The sequence below is a fragment of the Epinephelus fuscoguttatus genome, linkage group LG2, assembly GCF_011397635.1.
Source record: "Epinephelus fuscoguttatus linkage group LG2, E.fuscoguttatus.final_Chr_v1".
NCBI lineage: Eukaryota > Metazoa > Chordata > Actinopteri > Perciformes > Serranidae > Epinephelus > Epinephelus fuscoguttatus.
In genome coordinates this window covers 52,198,322-52,224,714 of record NC_064753.1, presented here as the reverse complement: position 1 = coordinate 52,224,714, position 26,393 = coordinate 52,198,322, and the positions used below count along the sequence as shown (strand labels likewise).

Sequence of the window (26,393 nt, the reverse complement as noted above, 5' to 3'; positions counted from 1 at the left end):
ATTCATCATTACGGCCGGGCTCCACCGGCTGCAAAGCGTCACGTCAGCGTAGCGTCGCGGTGTAGGCCTAGCAGCCTTACTACAACCAAAATTAGCTACAGCCAACATAGGAAAAATACCCTAAGAGTCAGCGAGAGCAGGGGTGGAAGATGACTCACAGGTGGATTACACGGTAACAGACATTGGAACGGACACGACTATGACTTGGATCTGTGACTCAGTGAAGGATAGGGGCACGGACCTATCCACCAGTGCTAGAATTAGCAGCACTCAGGGCAAGGTGAGCGCATCTGTAGAGGATAAAAGTAGCACAGTTGAGAACAAGATGCTTCAGGTTTGTCCTTGCGGCTGGCAGAAAGTAACATCAGTGAAAGGCCTCAGAACTCATCAGGGAAAGAAAAAGTGTGTGGCAAAGAAAGGGCAGAGTAGCCGCATTGATCAGTACTTCCTAAGAAGTCAGTCGAGTCAGTCGGATGAAGTCCAGCGGCAGGTAGAAAACCACAGTTCGCAGGATATCAGTAACGCTGTCACTGAGGAGAAGGGGGTAGTAAGAGAGGATGCAGGTGACACTGAGGCCAGTATGCTAGCCAGAGAGAGAACCATGGAGCAAAAGGTTAGAGTTAGATGGCCTAGAGCAAATGACAGTAAAGAATGGGAGATAGTTAATAGAGATTTGTCAGTAATCTTGAGTAGGCTTAGAGGAAATGCAATAGAAAGGTTAGAAAAGATGGGAGATATAATGTATTCATATGGTGTAGAGAGGTTTGGGTTGCATGAGAGAAAGAGGAGTGAGAGGGTACAGCCAGGTAAGTCTAGGCGGCAGAGAGAAATAGAGAAGTTAGTCAAGGAAAGGAGACAGTTAAGAAAGCAGTGGAAAAAGGCTACAGAAGAAGAAAGGGAGGGAATTAAGGTGTTGCAAGAGGAGTTGAGAAGCAGGTTAGCAGTTCTTAGAAGGGCAGAGCATCTCAGGAAAAAGAGGAGGAAGAAGGAATATGCTAGGACAGGTTTTTTCAGGGACCCTTTTAAGTTTGTTAAAGGATTGTTCAGCCAGGAAAAGGGAGGGCAGCTCAAAGCAGAAAGGCTAGAGATTGAAGAATATTTGAGAAACACATATTCAGATTTGGAGAAGAATAGGATAGTAGGTTTCCCACCTCATATTCCTCCGTTAGGAGGGATAGAGCATGAGATGGATGGCAGGCCACCTAGGTGGAAGGAAGTTCAGGAGGTGGTCAGGCGTGCAAAGGCTTCTTCGGCCCCAGGGCCTAATGGAGTCCCCTACCGGGTTTATAAAAGTGCGCCTGATACCCTTAAATTTTTGTGGAAACAGCTAAGAATAGTTTGGGAAAAACAAATTATACCAAGAGCATGGCGTAGGGCAGGGGGTGTCCTCATTCCTAAGGAGAAGGAGTCTGTGGACCTTAGCCAGTTCTGGATGATTTCTCTCTTGAATGTGGAGGGGAAGATTTTCTTTAGTGTAGTAGCGCAGAGACTAGCTAGTTACTTAGAAAGGAATAGCTTAATAGATACCATGGTGCAGAAGGCAGGAATACCAGGTTTTTCAGGGTGTTTAGAGCATACTAGCATGATCTGGCACCAGATTCAGGCAGAAAGGGACCTACATGTAATATTTTTAGATCTTGCAAATGCGTTTGGTTCAGTACCGCATAGCCTCATTTGGAGTGCGTTTGACTACTTCAGAGTGCCACAGGTAGTTGTCAACTTAGTGAAAGCATACTTTCAGGATATTAGGTTGTGTCTAAGTACAGCAGGTTTCACAACAGGTTGGCAGAGGCTAGAAATAGGCATCATGGCAGGGTGTACAATTTCTCCATTAGCATTTACTATGGCAATGGAAGTAATCATCAGGGCTTCTAAGTGGGTGGTAGGTGGGGAGAGACGGCAGAATGGGTTGCATCTTCCACCAGTTAGGGCTTACATGGACGACATGACACTGGTGACCACAACAATGCCATGTACAAAGAGGCTATTAGAGAAGGTAAATAAGAACCTCAAGTGGGCCAGCATGAAGATCAAGCCTAGTAAATCTAGAAGCATCTCGATACGTAGAGGGAAGTTAAGTGATAGGAAGTTTGTCATAGATGATGAGGACACCCCAACAATTAGGGAAAAGTCAGTAAAGAGCTTAGGTAGGTTGTACAATGTAGAATTGAATGATAAGGAACAGGTGGTGAAATTTAGAAAAGATGTGGCTGAAGGATTGGACAGAATAGATAAATCAGAACTTCAGGAAAGTTGAAGCTGTGGTGTTTGCAGTTTGGGCTATATCCTAGGTTAATGTGGCCACTGTCAATTTATGAAATTCCAATATCTGTTGTGGAGAGAATTGAAAGGTCGGTTAGCTCCTATATTAGGAAGTGGTTGGGTGCTCCTAGGTGCCTAAGTAGTGTTGCATTGTATGGAAAAGGGATACTTCAGCTGCCAGTATCTAGTTTAACAGAGGAATTTAAATGTACCAAGGTCAGGACAGAGCTCTTGCTATCTGGGAGTAAGGACGTGGTAGTTAGGAGTGTGGCTCCAAACCCAACCAAGGGGAGGAAGTGGAACCCAAGATCGGCAGTTCAGGAGGCAGAGGCAGCTCTTAGACATGCAGAGATTGTAGGTAATGTTCAGTTTGGCCGGGGAGGCCTGGGGCTTGGCTCAGGTAAACCGGTATGGAATACAGCAGGCCTCAAAGACAAAAGAAAGCTGGTTGTAGAACAGATACGCAGACAGGAAGAGATACTAAGGGGTGCAAAGGTAGTGGCCCAGGCTAAACAGGGACAGTGGTTGAATTGGGAAAGTGTAGAGAAGAGGAAGCTTAGTTGGAGGGACCTGTGGAGTATGGAGGAGAATCGTATTAGATTCCTGGTAGGGGCTACATACGATGTGTTACCAACCCCCCAGAACCTAAAACTGTGGGTAAATGAGGACCCATCATGCCCATTGTGTTCACGTACCGCAACTTTAAAGCATATTTTGTCAGGCTGTAAAGTTAGCTTGTCACAAGGCCGATATACATGGCGACATAACCAGGTGTTGAAATGTTTAGCTGCAGGCATCGAAGGGAAATGAAGACAGGTGAATTCAGAAAGTGTTAAAGATAGGAGTTTAGTAATTCAGTTTGTCCGTGAGGGAGAAAAATACAGAAGGGATAAGTTAGTGAGGAGGCAAGGGTGTGGCCGCCTAGAAGGTGCTTGTGATTGGGAAATGCAAGTAGATTTAGGGGGAAAGCTTGCTGTTCCTCAGGAAATAGTCTGTACCAGGCAGAGGCCTGACTTAGTGTTGTGGTCAGTGAGTCAACAGATAGTTTATTTCATTGAGCTGACAGTTCCTTGGGAAGACTCAGTGGAGGAAGCCTATGAAAGAAAAAAGCTTAGATATGCAGACTTAGGAGCAGAAGCTGAGCAGCGAGGCTGGAAGACTAGGATTTGTCCAGTGTAAGTGGGGTGTAGGGGATTCATAGCAAGATCAGCTGTCTCGCTCCTGGGGGAACTCGGAGTGCGGGGACAGAGTTTGAGGAAGACAGTGAGGGAAATGTCAGATGAAGCAATTAAATGCAGCCAGTTTATCTATTACAGAAGAAATAAGGTCAGCTGGGGGCCAGCAAGGGGAACTACTAAGCAGGGCACATAACTCCTTGAGATCAGGTGGAGAGATCCACTTCCTCTCAGGAGGAAATCCAGGAAGAGGAAGGTTATTTAAGTGTGGGAGTGGCCTATCCGAATCCATTTTGTTTGAGACCATGCTGCAAAGTGAGTGTGTTTGCTGATCCTGTGAGTTTATCTATCTCTTTTAACTTTAGCTTATATTGTAGTTATGCTATGTAGCGTGTGAAATAGAGTATGGTGAATGTGCTAGTAAAGGTAGTATCAGCATTGCTTCTGCCTGGAGCTCGCATAAACGGAGCCTGGGTTTGGTTGAAGGTGGCAGTGCTGTTTGGGCTGAGATCACTGTCTAGCCTCCTGGAGGTGTCATTGTTGTGAGGGCTCATCTTGGGGAGGTAGACTGTACAGCCTAACCCGGCGGGGGAGTGTGATAGCCTAACAAGGCTTCCTTCCCTGGGTCTACCTCCTCTGTGGTAGTATAGGTAAGGTAAAGGAGGTTGTTCGGTTAGTGTGGGGAGCAGTGAGACCTGGAGTGTCTCTGGGATGCCAGAGATCACTGTCTAGCCTCCTGGAGGTGTCGTGGGACCAACTAGACGAAACACTGGTGAAAGGAGGTTCCCACCCGATGACCCCAAAGACGTGTTAGTTATCAGTGCTCACTGGTCTGTATAGTTAAGCCTTGCCATAATAGCTTGTCGTAGGGCTTAGGAGGTTATTCACTGAGTGCTGATCCCTTTTTTTTCAGAGCACAAACTTCTTGTGTTTATTTGAATTCATGTGGGCTCCACTGACTGCGTACGGAAGCGACATGTAGAGAAGCCAGCGGGGTTGTTTACTGTTTGCTGAGCCGAGAAACTGCATGTAGCCTGCATGAAATGTTCAAGCATTTTCCACCTAAGTTATTACATATGTAAGGGAGTGAGTTTATGTTCACCAACAGAGGGCGGTATTTATGTTTCTGTCCTTTTTGGTCCACTGTAGTTTTGAGTCTTTTTGACCCTCCGCAGCCACCGTAGTTCACAGTTTGTTTTGTGTCTTGTAAGGTAAGGAGGGTTTCCAAACACTGTACTAATGAAACCACTTTATTTAAGTCATTAACATAACGGTCTGTTATAATTTTATTAAACATGCCAGTCCCAAGAGTGGTTATGTTAAAGATGGGACAATTCCTGTAATTTTTATGTTGAAATGTGTTGATACTGATGCACTAACTGTGTGGAGCTAGTTGTGTTGTAGCTGGCTAATCAGTAACTGTAACAGAGGTAGCTGAAGTTTATTTTATTCTGTATTTGATATTTAGTTTAATTCAAGTGTTAATATGTGCCTTGGAAACTGAGGACAGTTTGTTTTGTGTCTTGTAAGGCCAATAAATGAGGGAAGTTTGCTCCGCCTCAACCACCAGTTTGAGTCCTGTTTCCCTGTCTCTTCTGCCGCCCCGGTATACTTCACCTAACACCACGCAGAGACCTCGCTGGGGCTTGCTGCCTGAAAGATAGGGTTACACATATATTTGAGTTATCTACAAGTTTACTGTACTGTTTGTCCTCTACTCGCTTTCAAATGTCCGCCACAGACATTTACACAATGTCACGGATAAACATGGGTAAATGCATGAAAAAATCACATATCACCTCTGATAATGGTTTATTCATTTAAAAACACATTGTGCTCGTTTAGCACACTATTTCATGTAGTTTTTATCTGCTGGAGGGTCGCGTAGGGGAGCGTAGCGCGACAAAAATAGAAGAGCATAAAATAGAAAGTTGTTGCGCGACAGACGGGGGTTGCCGGTGGAGCCACTGTAATTGATTAACAGGGGGGCGAGCTGCTACGAGACTCGTGCTCCAAACGTGTCGCGCCGCTGAGCCTGGCCGTACGGTCCCTCGCCGCCTCCTGCGTGCCTCGCTCTCAAATGACTGTGCATACTTGTTGTAGACTTGTGATACACAAGCTTTGCCTCACAGAGTTTGCACTGCACCTCATTTTCGTTTATTTTGTCGAAGTTGTTCCACACGGAACTTTTTGATGACTGTAGTAGTCTCTGCATGTTTCTCCTGTTTGTAGAAGAGCATCAAACTAGCTGGTAGCCCATCTCACACCACTGGAGCAATACTCTACTGCCCTCGTGCAGTTAGGAGCTGAATTGCATGCCAAATAAAGAGGGGAAATAAGACGGTGAATAGTAATAGTCGCATTAAAAAATCAATTTTTCAAAATGAAACAACTATTCGAAAATTTGAAAATCGTGACCCATCCCTAATTTACAGCGTGATGGAATGACAGCACAATGATGTTTGGTATCACTGGAAAGCTGGAAAGGTAGTAATGTGTGTGCAAAGCTGTATGAAAGCTTTGTTATACATAATTTTAGGCTAACTTTTTCATTTTCTTTTCACTGTGAAAACATTGGACTACCGACAAGTGCTTGGTCTTGTCCGAAAGCTACGGTTCCACTGTTTCACATGATGTGCGTGGCTTCTTGCTATGACGAACGGTCGGTCGAAACAGAAGAACAGGTTTGAATTTGGACGCACTATGCGTCGTTCGGACCCATAGGGTTAAACTGTGTCTTTAAACTTTAAACTGTGTCTTTAAACTGTCTTTAAACTTTAAACTGTCTTTAAACTTTAAACTGTGTCTTTAAACTGTCTTTAAACTTCAAACTGTGTCTTTAAACTGTGTCTTTAAACTTTAAACTGTCTTTAAACTTTAAACTGTGTCTTTAAACTGTCTTTAAACTTCAAACTGTGTCTTTAAACTGTGTCTTTAAACTTTAAACTGTGTCTTTAAACTGTGTCTTTAAACTTTAAACTGTGTCTTTAAACTGCCTTTAAACTTTAAACTGTCTTTAAACTTCAAACTGTGTCTTTAAACTGTGTCTTTAAACTTTAAACTGTGTCTTTAAACTGTCTTTAAACTTTAAACTGTGTCTTTAAACTTTAAACTGTGTCTTTAAACTGCCTTTAAACTTTAAACTGTCTTTAAACTTCAAACTGTGTCTTTAAACTGTGTCTTTAAGTTTTAAACTGTGTCTTTAAACTGTCTTTAAACTTTAAACTGTGTCTTTAAACTTTAAACTGTGTCTTTAAACTTTAAACTGTCTTTAAACTGTCTTTAAACTTTAAACTGTGTCTTTAAACTGTCTTTAAACTTTAAACTGTGTCTTTAAACTGTGTCTTTAAACTTTAAACTGTATCTTTAAACTGTCTTTAAACTTTAAACTGTGTCTTTAAACTGTCTTTAAACTTTAAACTGTGTCTTTAACCCTCTGCGGTCCAGAACCGCGCTGGCGCGTCAAAATCACGTGACCGATTTGAGACGACGTAGCAGCAACACGCAGCCTCGCTGAGTCTCTGTTTCATTTTGTGTGGAAAGTGAAAACTTCAAACTTTGTACCACTTTTTAAATCATCTTGATAGGCCATATAAAACCGGACTTATGATAAATAATAAACGCCATGATTTTCCTGAATATTGTTGTCACGTTTGATCCGTGTTTGATGCAGGAAGAAACGGTAAAAATCGGGCCGTTCGGCCTGACGAAAGTGCTGAAGGCAACAGCAAAAAACAAAAAAAACAAAACGACACCCCCTTTCCTATTGGTTGAAAAATGCACCACGTAAACCAATTACAAAATTGTATGGCAACACACATCATTTGTTGCTGGAGGAGAGGGGGAAGTTGTGGGAGTGACGGCAGCGAGAGAGACTGCAGCGAGAGAGACAGCGATTGCGATCACAGATAGAGTTGGGATTTGTGACGTTTAGCATGTTCGGAGTGTATAGTTAGTGTGTGGTGTAGTGTGTTTTGGAAGAGGAGAGAGGAAAATGAGCCTCTGACGACCGCATTGAGCGGTACTCAGAGGTCCGCACAGAGGAGTGGACGGTGTGGCAGGGCACGCCCACCAGGTCCGGATCTCCGTTTGCTCAGGCAGCAGAGCCACACAGTGTGTGTCACTCCTCCTGTTGTCCTACTGTTGTGTCCTCCTCCTGTAGTGTGTTGTGGTGGACAGGAACTGTTTTTCAGAGTGGCACAAATAATTTGTGTAAAAACACGTAGGAGAAAAGCAAGCACTCTCAAAATAAATCCCCTAGAAAGGTGCACGACCAAAAACAGTGACAAACACAGACGTTTTGACAGAAGAAGACTTTCTGTCAAAACTTCTGTGTTTCTGGTACTGCCACCCAAGTTGGTTTATTAAATTTACCAAAAGGACATTTGTGAGTGCTGGCATTTTTCCCTTTGACAAATAATTTGTGTGGCATCTCATTGTTTTGTAAGTAGGCTAGTTGTCCAAAAATGCCTGAGGCATTGCTTGCATTTTAATGTAAATAGTCATGTATAACATTGTTGTTTGCTAAATTAGGACATATGTGTTTGAAGTTTACAATTTATATTTTTATTCTAAGTTACAAAAATGGTTCGTTAGACATGTTTGTGGTTTTCACAGTAAAAAATCTAACTTTTTCCTACTCTGATTTTATGTTTTTTGTGTGATTTTAGTTCCAGTGTGTTAATACAGTATGTCAAAATGAAAAAATAACTGTAAAGGCACACAGGTGAGGTTGTGCTGAAAAGAATGATACCAAACAAGGCAAGGTAAATAGTTTTTTAAGGTGAAATTTAAAGGTAAAATGAAAAGTAGTCAAAAACGGCCAATTACCCCCTAGACCCCACTGCCTTTAAACTTTAAACTGTCTTTAAACTGTCTTTAAACTTCAAACTGTGTCTTTAAACTGTGTCTTTAAACTGTCTTTAAACTTTAAACTGTGTCTTTAAACTGTGTCTTTAAACTTCAAACTGTGTCTTTAAACTGCCTTTAAACTTTAAACTGTCTTTAAACTGTCTTTAAACTTTAAACTGTCTTTAAACTGTCTTTAAACTTTAAACTGTGTCTTTAAACTGTCTTTAAACTTTAAACTGTCTTTAAACTGTCTTTAAACTTTAAACTGTGTCTTTAAACTGTGTCTTTAAACTTCAAACTGTGTCTTTAAACTGTGTCTTTAAACTGCCTTTAAACTTTAAACTGTCTTTAAACTGTCTTTAAACTTTAAACTGTGTCTTTAAACTGTGTCTTTAAACTGCCTTTAAACTTTAAACTGTCTTTAAACTGTCTTTAAACTTTAAACTGTGTCTTTAAACTGTGTCTTTAAACTGCCTTTAAACTTTAAACTGTCTTTAAACTGTCTTTAAACTTTAAACTGTGTCTTTAAACTGTGTCTTTAAACTTCAAACTGTGTCTTTAAACTGTCTTTAAACTTTAAACTGTGTCTTTAAACTTCAAACTGTGTCTTTAAACTGTGTCTTTAAACTTCAAACTGTGTCTTTAAACTGTGTCTTTAAACTGCCTTTAAACTTTAAACTGTCTTTAAACTGTCTTTAAACTTTAAACTGTGTCTTTAAACTGTGTCTTTAAACTGCCTTTAAACTTTAAACTGTCTTTAAACTGTCTTTAAACTTTAAACTGTGTCTTTAAACTGTGTCTTTAAACTGCCTTTAAACTTTAAACTGTCTTTAAACTGTCTTTAAACTTTAAACTGTGTCTTTAAACTGTGTCTTTAAACTTCAAACTGTGTCTTTAAACTGTCTTTAAACTTTAAACTGTGTCTTTAAACTTCAAACTGTGTCTTTAAACTGTGTCTTTAAACTTTAAACTGTCTTTAAACTTTAAACTGTGTCTTTAAACTGTGTCTTTAAACTGCCTTTAAACTTTAAACTGTGTCTTTAAACTGTGTCTTTAAACTGTGTCTTTAAACTGCCTTTAAACTTTAAACTGTCTTTAAACTGTGTCTTTAAACTTTAAACTGTCTTTAAACTTTAAACTGTGTCTTTAAACTGTGTCTTTAAACTTTAAACTGTCTTTAAACTTTAAACTGTGTCTTTAAACTTTAAACTGTCTTTAAACTGTCTTTAAACTTTAAACTGTGTCTTTAAACTGTGTCTTTAAACTTCAAACTGTGTCTTTAAACTGTGTCTTTAAACTTTAAACTGTGTCTTTAAACTTTAAACTGTCTTTAAACTGTCTTTAAACTTTAAACTGTGTCTTTAAACTGTGTCTTTAAACTGTGTCTTTAAACTTTAAACTGTCTTTAAACTGTCTTTAAACTTTAAACTGTGTCTTTAAACTGTGTCTTTAAACTTTAAACTGTGTCTTTAAACTGTCTTTAAACTTTAAACTGTGTCTTTAAACTGTGTCTTTAAACTTTAAACTGTGTCTTTAAACTGTCTTTAAACTTTAAACTGTGTCTTTAAACTGTGTCTTTAAACTGTGTCTTTAAACTTTAAACTGTGTCTTTAAACTGTGTCTTTAAACTTTAAACTGTGTCTTTAAACTTTAAACTGTCTTTAAACTTTAAACTGTGTCTTTAAACTTTAAACTGTCTTTAAACTGTCTTTAAACTTTAAACTGTCTTTAAACTTTAAACTGTGTCTTTAAACTTTAAACTGTCTTTAAACTTTAAACTGTGTCTTTAAACTTTAAACTGTCTTTAAACTGTCTTTAAACTTTAAACTGTGTCTTTAAACTGTGTCTTTAAACTTTAAACTGTCTTTAAACTGTCTTTAAACTTTAAACTGTCTTTAAACTGTCTTTAAACTTTAAACTGTGTCTTTAAACTGTGTCTTTAAACTTTAAACTGTGTCTTTAAACTGTCTTTAAACTTTAAACTGTGTCTTTAAACTGTGTCTTTAAACTTTAAACTGTGTCTTTAAACTTTAAACTGTGTCTTTAAACTTTAAACTGTCTTTAAACTGTCTTTAAACTTTAAACTGTGTCTTTAAACTGTCTTTAAACTGTGTCTTTAAACTTTAAACTGTCTTTAAACTGTGTCTTTAAACTTTAAACTGTCTTTAAACTGTCTTTAAACTTTAAACTGTGTCTTTAAACTTTAAACTGTCTTTAAACTGTCTTTAAACTTTAAACTGTGTCTTTAAACTGTGTCTTTAAACTTTAAACTGTGTCTTTAAACTGCCTTTAAACTTTAAACTGTCTTTAAATTGTCTTTAAACTTTAAACTGTGTCTTTAAACTTTATTTTTCAGTTTAAACTTTTTCATTCTGCTCATATTTAGTTTATATTTCAGTTTATATATATTCACTTTATTTACTCAGTTTGTAAACATGATGCAGATCACGTGACAGCTTCACACACTCACTATGTTGTATATACTGAGTGTGTGTGTGTGTGTGTGTGTGTGTGTGTGTGTGAGATAAATGTTGAGCGCGTGCTGCTGATGCTATCATGATGATGAATGTGTCTGTGTGTCAGCCATGTTGGATCAGACTGAGTCTCTTTGTCTTGAAATTCAATTGTATTCATTTAATTTTAATGGAATCCATAAAATGGACGACGTTACTGACCCGATTGTCATGCATGTGTTTTTTCTTTGTTGCATGTTTTTGTATTTGTTTGTTTGTTTGTTTTTAAGAGTGTTTTTGTCGTGACTTTTATCTTTTGAGTGTTTTTACTTGGATTGTTTTTTATCGTTGAATTAGATGCGAACTAATCAATTATCTATAATACTTAAGTTATTTTATGTAATAAAAATAATAATCACACTCAGTTGTGGGTTTTTTTAGCTCACCTCTGATTTATATAAGAACCTGTGCAGCTAGGTGGCGCTGTCTGACACTGCCTCAAAGTTTGAACATATTTATCTTTATATTTTAGTTTTAATCCAACAGATAAAATTTTATTGAGTCGGCCACAAAAACGTTTACGTCACAGGGTGGAAAAGAAAAACTCACATCTCCTTATTAAAGTTAGACTGATGTCTGCAAACTGAGGACGGCCTCAGTCAAACCTCCTCCACCTCCAACTGCTCCTCCTGCTCCTTCTCTACCTCCACCTGCTGCTCCTCCACCTCCTCCTGTTCCATCACTATGCCTCACCCTCACAAACAGAAACACTCAGATATCTTCTAAAATAACTGTAGGCTACTTGTAACTTGGCAGTGAAGCAGCCCTGATGTCACCAGCAGCAAATTGAAACAAACGCCCGAATGACTCATTTCCTGTAGAGAGAGTGACATCACTATGTGTGTGTTTCTGTCCTAACAAACACACGTGTTCGATGTAACGCATACTTCAGGTCATCACACACTGACCCACAGGTGGAGGTCGGAGACGTCGGCAGCAGAAGCCGTGAAGAAAAAGAAGAAGGAGAAGAAGAAGGAGAAGAAGGAGAAGAAGACAAAGAAGGAGAAGACGAAGAAGAAGAACTCTAGGGCTGGTTTAAAATAATTGATTCATCAAATTCAAATCGATCTTCATTGGAATGACCAAATATCGATTAATAAAATCAAAGATCAATATTTTAATGAACACAACCTGATCTCACAGAAATACGTGAAATGAGCACGACCTCTTAACACCGCATTCCGTGGTGGCAGCACGTAATGGGTTGAAATTATGTGCCGGTACCACGGAAACAATGCCAATGTAAAGTCATTTAGGATCCTCTCCTGTGGTGGACACACGGATTCCCTGATTCAACAACGTTACGTCAACCTTGTTTTCCTCAATGATATCTTTAACATTCCTGTATACACACAAAAACACGGAAGTGTCCTTGATAACTCAACAATATGACAGGTTAATGTCAAGGCCATAAAATAAAATAAATGTATTTTGCCAGCAGATAGCGTAGAGCTTTAAGAGCATTGTGCTGTGGGCGGATGGGGCGCGCTCCACTACTGTTTTGTAGCTGCTGTCCGCCGTCTGTGGGCTTCATTCCATTTCAGATTGCCATCCGTCTGCCGTAACTGAATCCAAACGCCACTAATAAATAAATAAATAAATAAATAAGAAGAAAAAAATAAGGCTGAGCACGGAAGAACCAGAGAGGAAACACCATCACATGGAGCCGTCTGCCCCTGGCAACCCGGCCACCCTCCACTCCACCAGGGGAGAGCGGACCCCAAGCCAGCACGACAGAACCAGCGGCCGCCGCCCCGGCGCACACGGCTCCCACTGAGGAAACACTGGAGTTAAGAACTAAACTATGATAAATAACATAAAATATTAAGATGTAGGGCTAACATAAAATAAATTTGTTATTAAATAAATTAAAACATATAGCCCACAGTAGATAAAAGTAGAACATGCTAAAAGTAAATACAATAATAGGCTAAAAAGTATCTAAGCAATAATAAAGTGTCTAAACAATAATAAATTGTGTCTAAATTATCTATTAGGCTGCCATTCCACTCTGTAAATAGATTTTAAAATTTCAATATGATTTTAATATTATTTTTGCTTATTATTATTATTGTTATTATTGGTTTTACTTTTTAGTAGTATTGTATTGTCTGAGGATGACTCATGTTAGTAACTATCTACAGTAAAAAAGAAACAAAGAAACAAAGAAACAAACAAAACTCATTTTATACACGGGGCCTTCAAAGTGCTCTCTGAAACTACACCTGGCATGGCTTGTGTCCAAAAAATGAAAAAATCAAAACTTTGTCGTAGAGCTAAACCAAATACATCATTGGAAAGGTCTCAACCTGGAGAGTAACATATGTCAGTATGAAGATTCTACATGGCTCCTGCTTTCAGCCATTGACCTTTGAACCTTGACCTCAGTGCATGTTTGAGGGCTTATAACTCAGCAGCTAAAGGGGGACAGACATGGGACCAACTGTTATAGAGAGCTCTTGACCTCAGCTATCATGTGAGTGTAGTCAACAACTGGGGGTGCTGTCAGATATGGGTAAAATATGGATAAAATTAATTTTCACCCATTTAGAAATTAGATATTTAAAATCTGATTACACAAGTGTGTTTACCATCCTCTTAAAGTCCACAGTGTACTCACAATTCAGTGTTTACAACTTCCAAATCTAGGAAAAACACTTATCTTTTTTAAAAACTACAATTCCCTGGGACCGCGCCATGCAGCTTGATACATATCAGAAACATAGTTGTAGTTCTTCTGATTTGCAAAGTAGGGCTCTAAATAGAGTTGTAAAAAGATACATCTACTGAATATATCAAATGTCTAGTAAAGCCGAACTAGTAATGACACTGCACCTAGATGAAATATGTCAAGAAAGAAAGCAGGGATGATGGTTAATTTCAGATATTTTAGCAAGTTCTCTAGAAACGGCGTTTTTGGGACTGAATATTTGAATATATAAAATGTCTAGTACAGCCGAACTATCATGTTATTATTATTATTATTATTATTATTATTACTGGGAAATTATAACAGAGGAATATATTTGCCGTTTTAATATCAAGAACACTTTTGTGTTTTTGTGTGTATACAGGATGTTGTTGAATCAGGGAATCCACTACGGGAGAGGATCCTAATTGAGTTTACATTGGCATTGTTTCCGTGGTACCAGCACGTAATTTCAACCCATTACGTGCTGCCACCACAGAATTCGGTGTTAAGAGGTCGTGGTCATTTCATGTATTTTTGTGAGATAGGTTGGTTTGTTCTATGGATGTGTGAGGCTTTATTTCCGTTAATCTGGCCAGCAGTACACGAGCCGCAGCGCTAAGTTATGAACGAATGTGCTCTGGAAGCTTCGACATTACTGGCTCTTTATCTGTTAGCTGTCACTGTTAGCTGTCACTGTTAGCTGTCACTGTTAGCTGTATCTGTTAGCTGTCACTGTTAGCTGTCACTGTTAACTGTATCTGTTAGCTGTCACTGTTAGCTGTATCTGTTAGCTGTCACTGTTAGCTGTCACTGTTAACTGTATCTGTTAGCTGTATCTGTTAGCTGTCACTGTTAGCTGTATCTGTTAGCTGTATCTGTTAGCTGTCACTGTTAGCTGTCACTGTTAACTGTATCTGTTAGCTGTATCTGTTAGCTGTCACTGTTAGCTGTATCTGTTAGCTGTCACTGTTAACTGTATCTGTTAGCTGTATCTGTTAGCTATTACTGTTAGCTGTAACATTTAGCTGTCACTGTTAGCTGTATCTGTTAGCTGTAACTGTTAGCTGTAACTGTTAGCTGTCACTGTTAACTATATCTGTTAGCTGTATCTGTTAGCTGTCACTGTTAGCTGTATCTGTTAGCTATTACTGTTAGCTGTAACATTTAGCTGTCACTGTTAGCTGTATCTGTTAGCTGTAACATTTAGCTGTCACTGTTAGCTGTCACTGTTAGCTGTATCTGTTAGCTGTATCTATTAGTTGTAACTGTTAGCTGTAACTGTTAGCTGTCACTGTTAGCTGTCACTGTTAGTTGTAACTGTTAGCTGTCACTGTTAGCTGTATCTGTTAGCTGTCACTGTTAGCTGTATCTGTTCTCTGTCACTGTGAGCTGTAACTGTTAGCTGTAACTGTGAGCTGTAACTATTAGCTGTAACTGTTAGCTGTCACTGTTAGCTGTAACTGTTAGCTGTCACTGTTAGCTGTATCTGTTAGCTGTCACTGTTAGTTGTAACTGTTAGCTGTATCTGTTCTCTGTCACTGTGAGCTGTCACTGTTAGCTGTATCTGTTCTCTGTCACTGTGAGCTGTAACTGTTAGCTGTAACTGTAACACACGGATCTAGTGGGCTTTAAGTGCTCAAATGATGTACAAAGCAAGGAGTAATTTACTACCTGGCACCATAAAAAACATGTGCTTGGACAGAGAGGGGGGTATAACTTAAGAGGAAAATAAAATCTGAAACAAGGTCGTTTTCGCACCACTCTATGCATATCAATTTGTGGGGTGATTTTGTGGAATGCACTGACAAAGTAAAGATATCAGACACTTTAAAAAGTCTGTGCTGTCTGTGCGTTTGTGCTGTCTGTGCGTTTGTGCTGTCTGTTCTGTCTGTGCATTTGTGCTGTCTGTGCTGTCTGTGCGTCTGTGTTGTCTGTGCATCTGTGTGTCTGTGCTGTCTGTGCGTTTGTGCTGTCTGTGCGTTTGTGCTGTCTGTACTGTCTGTGCATTTGTGCTGTCTGTGCTGTTTGTGCTGTCTGTGCGTTTGTGCTGTCTGTACTGTCTGTGCATTTGTGCTGTCTGTGCTGTCTGTGCGTTTGTGCTGTCTGTACTCTTGTCACTGTTAGCTGTCACTGTTAACTGTATCTGTTAGCTGTATCTGTTAGCTGTCACTGTTAGCTGTATCTGTTAGCTATTACTGTTAGCTGTAACATTTAGCTGTCACTGTTAGCTGTATCTGTTAGCTGTAACTGTTAGCTGTATCTGTTAGCTGTCACTGTTAGCTGTCACTGTTAGCTGTATCTGTTAGCTATTACTGTTAGCTGTAACATTTAGCTGTCACTGTTAGCTGTATCTGTTAACTGTATCTATTAGTTGTAACTGTTAGCTGTAACTGTTAGCTGTCACTGTTAGCTGTCACTGTTAGCTGTCACTGTTAACTATATCTGTTAGCTGTATCTGTTAGCTGTCACTGTTAGCTGTCACTGTTAGCTGTATCTGTTAGCTATTACTGTTAGCTGTAACATTTAGCTGTCACTGTTAGCTGTATCTGTTAGCTGTATCTATTAGTTGTAACTGTTAGCTGTAACTGTTAGCTGTCACTGTTAGCTGTCACTGTTAGCTGTCACTGTTAACTATATCTGTTAGCTGTATCTGTTAGCTGTCACTGTTAGCTGTCACTGTTAGCTGTATCTGTTAGCTATTACTGTTAGCTGTAACATTTAGCTGTCACTGTTAGCTGTATCTGTTAGCTGTATCTATTAGTTGTAACTGTTAGCTGTCACTGTTAGCTGTATCTGTTAGCTGTCACTGTTAGTTGTAACTGTTAGCTGTCACTGTTAGCTGTATCTGTTAGCTGTAACTGTTAGCTGTATCTGTTAGCTGTCACTGTTAGCTGTATCTGTTCTCTGTCACTGTGAGCTGTAACTGTTAGCTGTAACTGTGAGCTGTAACTGTTAGCTGTAACTGTTAGCTGTAACTGTAACACACGGATCTAGTGGGCTTTAAGTGCTCAAATGATGTACAAAGCAAGGAGTAATTTACTACCTGGCACCATAAAAAACATGTGCTTGGACAGAGAGGGGGGTATAACTTAAGAGGAAAATAAAATCTGAAACAAGGTCGTTTTCGCACCACTCTATGCATATCAATTTGTGGGGTGATTTTGTGGAATGCACTGACAAAGTAAAGATATCAGACACTTTAAAAAGTCTGTGCTGTCTGTGCGTTTGTGCTGTCTGTGCGTTTGTGCTGTCTGTACTGTCTGTGCATTTGTGCTGTCTGTCTGTGCTGTCTGTGCGTCTGTGCTGTCTGTGTTGTCTGTGCATCTGTGTGTCTGTGCTGTCTGTGCGTTTGTGCTGTCTGCGCGTTTGTGCTGTCTGTACTGTCTGTGCATTTGTGCTGTCTGTGCTGTTTGTGCTGTCTGTGCGTTTGTGCTGTCTGCACTGTCTGTGCATTTGTGCTGTCTGTGCTGTCTGTGCTGTCTGTGCGTTTGTGCTGTCTGTACTGTCTGTGCATTTGTGCTGTCTGTGCTGTCTGTGCATCTGTGCTGTCTGTGCATTTGTGCTGTCTGTGCTGTCTGTGCGTCTGTGCGTCTGTGCTGTCTGTGCATTTGTGCTGTCTGTGTTGTCTGTGCATCTGTGTGTCTGTGCTGTCTTCTGCGTCTGTGCTGTTTGTGCAGGCGGTGTGTTTGTGCTGTCTGTGCGTTTATGCTGTCTGTACTGTCTGTGCATTTGTGCTGTCTGTGCATCTGCGCAGTCTGTGCTGTCTGTGCGTTTGTGCTGTCTGTGCTTCTATGCATCTGTACTGTTTGTGCATCTGTGCGTCTGTGCTGTCTGTGCATTTGTGCTGTCTGTGTGTCTGTGCGTTTGTGCTGTCTGTGCGTCTGTGCGTCTGTACTGTCTGTGCATCTGTACTGTCTGTGCGTCTGTGCATCTGTACTGTCTGTACCGTCTGTGCATCTGTGCTGTTTGTGCATCTGTACTGTCTGTATGTCTGTACTGTCTGTGCGTCTGTGCATCTGGACTGTCTGGGCTGTCTGTGCATCTGTGCTGTTTGTGCATCTGTACTGTCTGTACCGTCTGTACTGTCTGTGCGTCTGTGCATCTGTACTGTCTGTACCGTCTGTGCATCTGTGCTGTTTGTGCATCTGTACTGTCTGTGTGTCTGTGCTGTTTGTGCATCTGTACTGTCTGTACTGTCTCTGCGTCTGTGCTGTCTGTGTGTTTGTGCAGTCTGTGCTGTCTGTGCATCTGTGCTGTCTGTGCTGTCTGTGCATTTGTGCTGTCTGTGTTGTCTGTGCATCTGTGTGTCTGTGCTGTTTGTGCAGTCCGTGTGTCTGTGCTGTTTGTGCAGTCTGTACTGTCTGTGCTGTCTGTGCTGTCTGTGCATCTGTGCTGTCTGTGCATTTGTGCTGTCTGTGCTGTCTGTGCATCTGTGCTGTCTGTGCATTTGTGCTGTCTGTGCTGTCTGTGCATTTGTGCTGTCTATGCATCTGTGTGTCTGTGCGTTTGTGCTGTCTGTGCATCTGTGCTGTCTATGCGTCTGTGTGTCTGTACTGTCTGTGCATCTGTGCAGTCTGTGCGTCTGTGTGTCTGTGCGTTTGTGCTGTCTGTGCATCTGTGTGTCTGTGCGTTTGTGCTGTCTGTGCATTTGTGCTGTCTATGCGTCTGTGTGTCTGTACTGTCTGTGCATCTGTGCTGTCTATGCGTCTGTGTGTCTGTGCATTTGTGCTGTCTGTGCATCTGTGTGTCTGTGCGTTTGTGCTGTCTGTGCATCTGTGCTGTCTACGCGTCTGTGCGTCTGTGCGTTTGTGCTGTCTGTCTGTGCGTTTGTGCTGTCTATGCGTCTGTGTGTCTGTACTGTCTGTGCATCTGTGCAGTCTGTGCGTCTGTGCGTTTGTGCTGTCTGTGCATCTGTGCTGTCTATGCGTCTGTGTGTCTGTACTGTCTGTGCATCTGTGCAGTCTGTGCGTCTGTGTGTCTGTGCGTTTGTGCTGTCTGTGCATTTGTGCTGTCTATGCGTCTGTGTGTCTGTACTGTCTGTGCGTTTGTGCGTCTGTGCTGTCTGTGCATCTGTGTGTCTGTACTGTCTGTGCATCTGTGCAGTCTGTGCATCTGTGTGTCTGTACTGTCTATGCATCTGTGCAGTCTGTGCATCTGTGCGTTTGTGCTGTCTGTGCATCTATACTGTCTGTCTGTGCATCTGTGCTGTCTGTGCGCCTATGCAGGGCCGCCCCTCCCTAAACGCAGAACATGCGCTGTGCGTAGGGCCTCATCTTCCATGGGGGGCCACATTTTGCACGAGGGGACGCATTTGCGCATATGCGCAATGGATGCGCACATGCGCTACCGTGAGGCGCGCGTAGAATCAGCTCGAGGAAGGAGAGAAGAGACCTGAACGCCCATGCGTCGCTGCAGTGATTGACAGCACTCGACATCTGAACAATAAGAGGTGTGTGCCGGCAGGCACCTGCAGAGCTGCAGCAGGTGAAGAGTCGTCGACATGTCGTCCAAAAGAGGCTCAGGAGTGTGTGCGGGGTTGGGAGGGTGGGCGGGCTCCACGGAGGGGGAGACCCGAGCCTCAGGAGTATGTACAGGGCCGGGAGGTCGGACGCTCCCAGACAGGGGAGAGGGAGAAATATAGCTAAATAAGATGAAAATAGAAAAGAATGTCTCTGTATTTTATTTCTGTTTTCAGTGTTTAATTAAGGTGGGAGAGGCGGAGGGCTGAGGGAGATCGGACGCCTCCAGAGAGGGGAGAGGGAGAAATATAACAAAATAAGATTAAATCGGAAAAACCCGTCTCCCTCTTTTATTTTATTTTCAGTGTTTAATCAAGGGTGGGGGATTGAGGTGGTGGAAGTTACTTTCTTTTGATGAGTAATTGATGGCTATTTGTGACTCAGATTTGTTTATTTATTTATTTCAGTTTGAAGTTATTTTTATTTAATATTTACTTATTTATTTATTCCAGGTTGAATTTTTTATTTTATTTGACCCATACAGCCAAACTACTGTATCTACAGTACATTTGTTATTGCCAGTAAAGGTTGTCAAGTTAAATGGCAAGTTGTTGTACGGTCATTTTGTACCTATGATACATTTGGGATGGGGGCCTCCAAATAAAATTTCGCTTAGGGCCCCAATTTGGTCAGGGGCAGCCCTGCGTCTATGCATCTGTACTGTCTGTGCATCTGTACTGTCTGTGCTGTCTGTGCAGTTGTGCTGTCTGTGCATCTGTACTGTCTGTGCAGTTGTGCTGTCTGTGCATTTGTGCTGTCTGTGCTGTCTGTGCATTTGTGCTGTCTGTGCTGTCTGTGTGTTTGTGCAGTCTGTGCATCTGTGCTGTAAATAAACAGACTCTTCCTGCTCTGACACCGAGAACATGTTTGTGTCTCTCTAACAGTCTCAATACATGCGTTTACATGGAGCCATGTATTTCTTTTGCATTCGGGTTGGAAGCCCTACCCGAATAGAAATGCTCCTTGTAAACACCTCAACCCGAATGAAAACAGCGAACCCGAAAGAAAATCTAATTGGGTGCACAGGAGTGGAATATTCCTTTTCAGAATCCGAATGGAAGAATTTTTCAGTCTTGTATACACCTCCTACCCGATTCCCGCCATTCTTCTCTTTCTGCGCATGCTCGTTTCCTTGGCCTTCTAGCGCGATGACGTATATAGCGCGCATAGCAACGGGCTGAGATAGAGCAGTCGGACTCGTTGCACTCACCGGTTTCCATTCGCCACAGCACGGTCTTCTGTCTCCCTTCTTCAACCTTCTATCTCCCTTCTCCTCCTCAACAAACTAAGCATTAGCAGAACAAGGTTGTTGTCATAGTGCTGCTTCAAGAATATAAGCAAAACAAGCCCGAAAAAGGCACTAAGAACGGTGTCGTCAAGCATCTTGTTATCCGGAGCGAGGACTACAGTGTTTTCTTCCGGTAAACGTAAATATGTACCATCCGCCCCGCCCCCTATCCAGTCAGAAACCTTCCCTGCCCCAAACCTTGCGCAGACCCAAATAAAGGCGATTACAATGATCTCCCTGTAAACCCTCATTCAGAATGAATATTTCTCATGTAAACTACCTGGAAAGACTTTAATTCATGATGATTTCATTCAGATTTATTTCATTCTGAATGAGAAGCCATCATGTAACCGCACCCATTGAAGAACATCTCGTCTCGTCCATCCAACAGTTTTCTAAACAACTAAAAATAATTTTATATATTTTCTGTATATTCGTTTTTTTTCTGCTTAAGTGGAAATAAACCTCAAAAATATGGAAAAAATCTTAACTGTGAATTTTAAGGTTTAAAGTTTAAACTGAGACAAAAACAACAACAGGAAGTTTATTATTTCACAACTGGAACTGTGAGAGGGCGTCGGCCTCAGAGGACACACACACACACACAGTAACACACACACACACACACAGTAACACACACATACACACACACAAACAGACATACATACACAGTAATACACACACACACACACACACACACACACAGTAACACACACAGTAACACACACACACACACACAGTAACACACACACACACACACACACACACAGTAACACACACACACACACACACACACAGACATACATACACAGTAATACACACACACACAGTAACACACACATAACACACAGTAACACACACACAGTAACACACACACACATACACACACACACACACACACACAATAACACACACAGTAACACACACACACACACACATACGCATACACACACAGTAACACACACACACATACATACTCACATACACACACAGTAACACACACACACACACGCACACACAGAGAAACACCGCTGTGGTGAGGTCATCAAATGCTGACGTCACCCTCTCCTCCTTCATCTCCACCATCATCATCATCATCTTTCCGTGCACGTGTCAGCCTACCTGTGTCTGCTGGCAGCTCGAGCTCCGTGCGCGTGCCCGCCGGCGTACAGGCTGTAGGATGGTCGCTGCGTGAACGCGCTCTTGGCGTGTCCGCAGGTCAAGAGCGCGAGCAGCAACAGGAGGAGCGCGCCCATCCCGCCGATCAGTACACGATCAATACAGGGTATCAATACCTGATCACAGTGTGATCAACTCCTTAATTGCCGGGAAAAACTCCCGTCTCCATGGAGACAAAGAAAAAAGTTTCCACAGAGTCCGTCGGTCCGTCCGTCCGTCCTACCGACCCATGATCCAGATTCTGGTCCAAACACTCCTCTCCCCTCTGATCCGCTCGGGGTCCCAGGTCTCCAGGTCCCGGGTCTCCAGGTCCCGGGTCTTCAGGTCCCGCTCCTGCTGCTCATCAGCCTTTAATTCGGATTTAATCCGGGTTTAATCCGCCTGCAGCAGCCGCAGTTTGTTGATCAGAACTTCTCAGTTAAACAAAGAGAAGAAGAAGAAAACCGTTGCGACAGACTGAACCGAGACCAGCTGCTGCTCCTCCTCTTCATCACCGCCTCCTCACTGGCCCCGCCCCTCCCCGAGGAGAAACCAGACACGTGCGGCTCCGCGCCCACACCTGCAACACACCATGACCCGTACTGGTCTGACTGGGTCCCAGTTTGAGTCTGAGATGTGGAATAAAAGAGCAGTCCGCAGATTTATTTCTGTTTGTTTCAGTCATTAATAAGAAGAAAGAAGTTTTTAATAATTTTGAAGTTTATTTAAAGTTTGTTCAGTGGTTGAATCTCTGTGACGTCAGATCCATGTTTCACTTTAATTAGGTTCAAATACAAAATCAGTTTTAATGTTGTTTTAAGAGTGAAATCTTTTTATCAGAAAGAAATCACAAATACGTTTTAAAAGAACAGAATCCTGAGTTAATTTATTATTAAGTTTTTTACCTCAGAGACACTTTATGAACCGTTTTCAAACTAAATGTAAAATTCAGAATCTGTGGATCAACATCTGTGTGGCGCAGTGCCACAGTGTTTGACCAATCAGAAGCTCCCAGTTCAGCTCCCAGCTGCGTCATCATCATCATCATCACCTTCATCTCATGTTAAATAAAAACCTGTTTATTCTGTTTCACTTTTTTAAATCAAAACTTTATCTTAATTTACAGGTGAGCAGCTACAGGTGAGCAGCTACAGGTGAACAACTACAGGTGAACGGCTACAGGTGGGCAGCTACAGGTGAACGGCTACAGGTGAGCAGCTACAGGTGAGCAGCTACAGGTGAGCAGCTACAGGTGAACGGCTACAGGTGAGCAGCTACAGGTGAGCAGCTACAGGTGAACGGCTACAGGTGGGCAGCTACAGGTGAACGGCTACAGGTGAGCAGCTACAGGTGAGCAGCTACAGGTGAGCAGCTATAGGTGAGCAGCTACAGGTGAACAGCTACAGGTGAGCAGCTACAGGTGAACGGCTACAGGTGAACAGCTACAGGTGAGCAGCTACAGGTGAACGGCTACAGGTGAGCAGCTACAGGTGAACAGTTACAGGTGAACAGCTACAGGTGAGCAGCTACAGGTGAACGGCTACAGGTGAGCAGCTACAGGTGAACGGCTACAGGTGAGCAGCTACAGGTGAACAGTTACAGGTGAACGGCTACAGGTGAGCAGCTACAGGTGAACGGTTACAGGTGAACAGCTACAGGTGAGCAGCTACAGGTGAACGGCTACAGGTGAGCAGCTACAGGTGAACAGTTACAGGTGAGGTTTATTCACATTGATGAATCTGAAACCTTGAAACATCTCATAGACACAGAGGACAAAACATCCTGTAGAGGAAGTTTCATATCTGAGAGTCCGAAAATAAACCGGTCTGAAGGATCTCCAACACACACACACACACACACACACACACACACACACACACACACAGTAGATAAGACGAGTGGCTGCTCTTCCTCTTCCTCTCTGATGAAGATAACAACAGAACAAACTGTTTCGATTCTCAGGGTGTGTTTGATTTGTGTCACTGAGCGTGCTCACTGGGCGGAGCTTTAAACCCTGATTCAGTTTGACTCTAAATAAAAACCACCTTCACCATGAAGTGATCCTTCTGTACATCACTATGTGGTCTTCATTTTGGTCTGGCCACAGACTCAGAACTAGGTCCCACAAGACCCCGTCAGACCACCTTAGACCCCCTCAGACCCCATCAGATCCCCTCAGACCACCTCAGACCACCTCAGACCCCATCAGACCACCTCAGACCACCTCAGACCCCGTCACACCCCCTTCAGACCCCCTCAGACCCCCTCAGACCCCATCAGACCCCGTCACACCCCCTCAGACCACCTCAGACTAGGGCTGCTCGAAGTTTAATCTAGATTACAATTTGGGCTTTCAACAATTATGAAAAACATAGAAACAATTATGTACTTCTTGCCAGTTTACTCTCGTTGTCTTGTGTTGCAAATCAAATGCAACCGGGAGCCACACATGCGCAATACTGCCCCCTCCCCTCCTCTCCTGTAATCACTCCACGAGCCAGTCAAGTAGGTGAACTACGAGTAATGTGAGGGGCAGGTGATCGCCGAAGATTTCAAAAGCAGCGTGTGGAAAATGGCACAGGGAGAGCGAGAGAGGTTGGTCTGTGTGTGTGTGTGTGTATGCGCGTGAGCACGCACACGTGTGTGTGTGTGTGTGTGTGTGTGTGTGAGTGCGGGCACATCAGGGCCGAACTCCAGCGTGCGTGATACAGAGAGCAGAGGAGAACTGTAAACGCGTGACCATGTGGAGACAGAAATTACATGTCATAGTGTAAATAAGTCATCACGTGCACCACATAATCATTTGCACAATTGTGATTTCAATTTTGACTAAAATAATTGTGATTATGATTTTTTCCATAATCGAGCAGCCCTACCTCAGACCCCTTTCAGTTCCCCCTCAGACCCCCTCAGACCCACTCAGACCCCCCTCGGACCCCACTCAGACCCACTCAGACCCCCCTCGGACCCCCTCGGACCCCCTCAGACCCACTCAGACCCCCCTCGGACCCCCTCAGACCCACTCAGACCCCCCTCGGACCCCTCGGACCCCCTCAGACCCACTCAGACCCCCCTCTGACCCCCTCAGACCCCTTCAGACCCTCCTCTGACCCCCTCAGACCCCCCTCTGCACACCTCGGACCCCCCTCAGACCCCCTCAGACCCACTCAGACCCCCTCAGACCCACTCAGACCCACTCAGACCCCCCTCTGACCCCCTCAGACCCCTTCAGACCCTCCTCTGACCCCCTCAGACCCCCCTCTGCACACCTCGGACCCCCCTCAGACCCCCTCAGACCCACTCAGACCCCCCTCTGACCCCCTCAGACCCCCTCAGACCCACTCAGACCGCCCTCAGACCGCCTCCGTCCCCCACAGCCCCACTCAGACCCCCTCAGACCCACTCAGACCCCCCTCTGACCCCCTCAGACCCCCTCAGACCCACTCAGACCCCCCTCTGACCCCCTCAGACCCCCCTCTGAACACCTCGGACCCCCATCTGACCCACTCAGACCCCCTCCTCAGACCCCCTCGGACCCCTCAGACCCCTCAGACCCCTCAGACCCCCTCGGACCCCTGACCCCCCTCAGACCAACTCAGTGACCCCTCGGACCCCCTCAGACCCACTCAGACCCCCCTCGGACCCCTCGGACCCCCTCGGACCCCCTCAGACCCACTCAGACCCCCTCAGACCCACTCAGACCCCCCGCGGACCCCCTCAGACCCACGCAGACCCACTCAGACCCCCCTCTGACCCCCTCAGACCCCTCGGACCCCTCAGACCCCTCAGACCCCTCAGACCCCCTCGGACCCCTCAGACCCACTCAGACCCCCTCAGACCCCCCTCGGACCCCCTCAGACCCCCCTCGGACCCCCTCGGACCCACTCACACCCCCGTCTAAAAGAGTCTCTCTGGAGAGACAGTGAGGACATTAATGAGACATCCCTCAGTCTCCACACACAGGAAGGGGCGGGGCCTCCACACACGACCTATAATAATAACAGACGATGTAATAACACGTCTGTTTTGTTGGAAACATCCGACTTGTCGCCGGCTGAACAAACTCTGATGTTTTTATCTGAACAGCAGGTTGAGAACAAGCTGCCGCCACTGCAGTGGAAACATTCTTTACCACATCCCATAAATCACGTGGCCCTGCCCCGGGGGGAGGAGGGGCCGACCACACACACTCTCCTCTGGTCCCAGTTTTATGAGACTGTTATTTAATCCAGACTCACATTCCTCAGTCAGAGCCTCAGGTGAGATGTCACCTGGAACCGGAAGTGAAACAGTCAGGATGATCCAGGTGTCACTGAATGCAGCAGTTGATGATGATGATGATGGTGATGATTTCACTTCCTGTTTCTCTCAGCAGGATCAATAAAGTTTCCTATAGTCTGTTGTAAAACCACAGAGGAAGACCTGAGGTTCTCTTCCTGTTGATTTGTGTGTTATGACTCCTGTCAGAGGGGTCAAAGGTCACAGAGAACAATTTGATCTTTACCAAAACAAGTTTGTTCTGTCACGTCATCACACGTCATCACCAGGGGCGACTCTGAGTACGAGGAATCTTTGTGACTATGAGACCTGATTTTCCACCTGACCAGGTTCTAACTGCACCGTGGTGCCAGATGTTCTTCAGGGGTGTTCATGTGTGTAGATCACCACAGAGCTTCACGCACACACAGCAGTCCTTTCCAGCAGCATGGCTCTAGTTCTACATCTTGGTTCCACATCCTGGTTCTAGTTCTAGTCCTGGTCCCTTTTCCATTAGCCTGGTTCCTTTCCAACAGTCCAGTTCTTTTTTCTGTCAGGCTGGAGAACGATGGATCCTGATATGTGCAGAACCCTGTGATCTCTTATTTGAAGAAGAAAAGATGAAGGTGTATCGATGAAGAGGAGACTGGCGTTCTTTCTTCTGTCTCAGTGACATCA

At 43.3% G+C, this 26,393-nt stretch overlaps 2 protein-coding genes across 5 annotated transcripts in view; one reads left to right on the top strand and one right to left on the bottom strand.

Annotated features, from left to right (window-relative positions):
• Positions 1-21,961, bottom strand: part of LOC125900074 (EMILIN-1-like) — a 61,512-nt gene extending 39,551 nt beyond the window's left edge. Inside the window, exon 1 of one of the 2 annotated variants that reach the window (XM_049594848.1) lies at positions 21,423-21,961. In XM_049594848.1, coding sequence (XP_049450805.1) covers positions 21,423-21,556 — 134 coding nt within the window. In that variant the 5' untranslated portion in view covers positions 21,557-21,961. The remainder of the gene's footprint in view (positions 1-21,422) is intronic. The other variant, XM_049594840.1, reaches the window with a different exon arrangement.
• The window catches only part of LOC125900157 (uncharacterized), a 251,790-nt gene that overhangs the window by 36,516 nt on the left and 188,881 nt on the right, over positions 1-26,393 (top strand). The window lies entirely within an intron of this gene.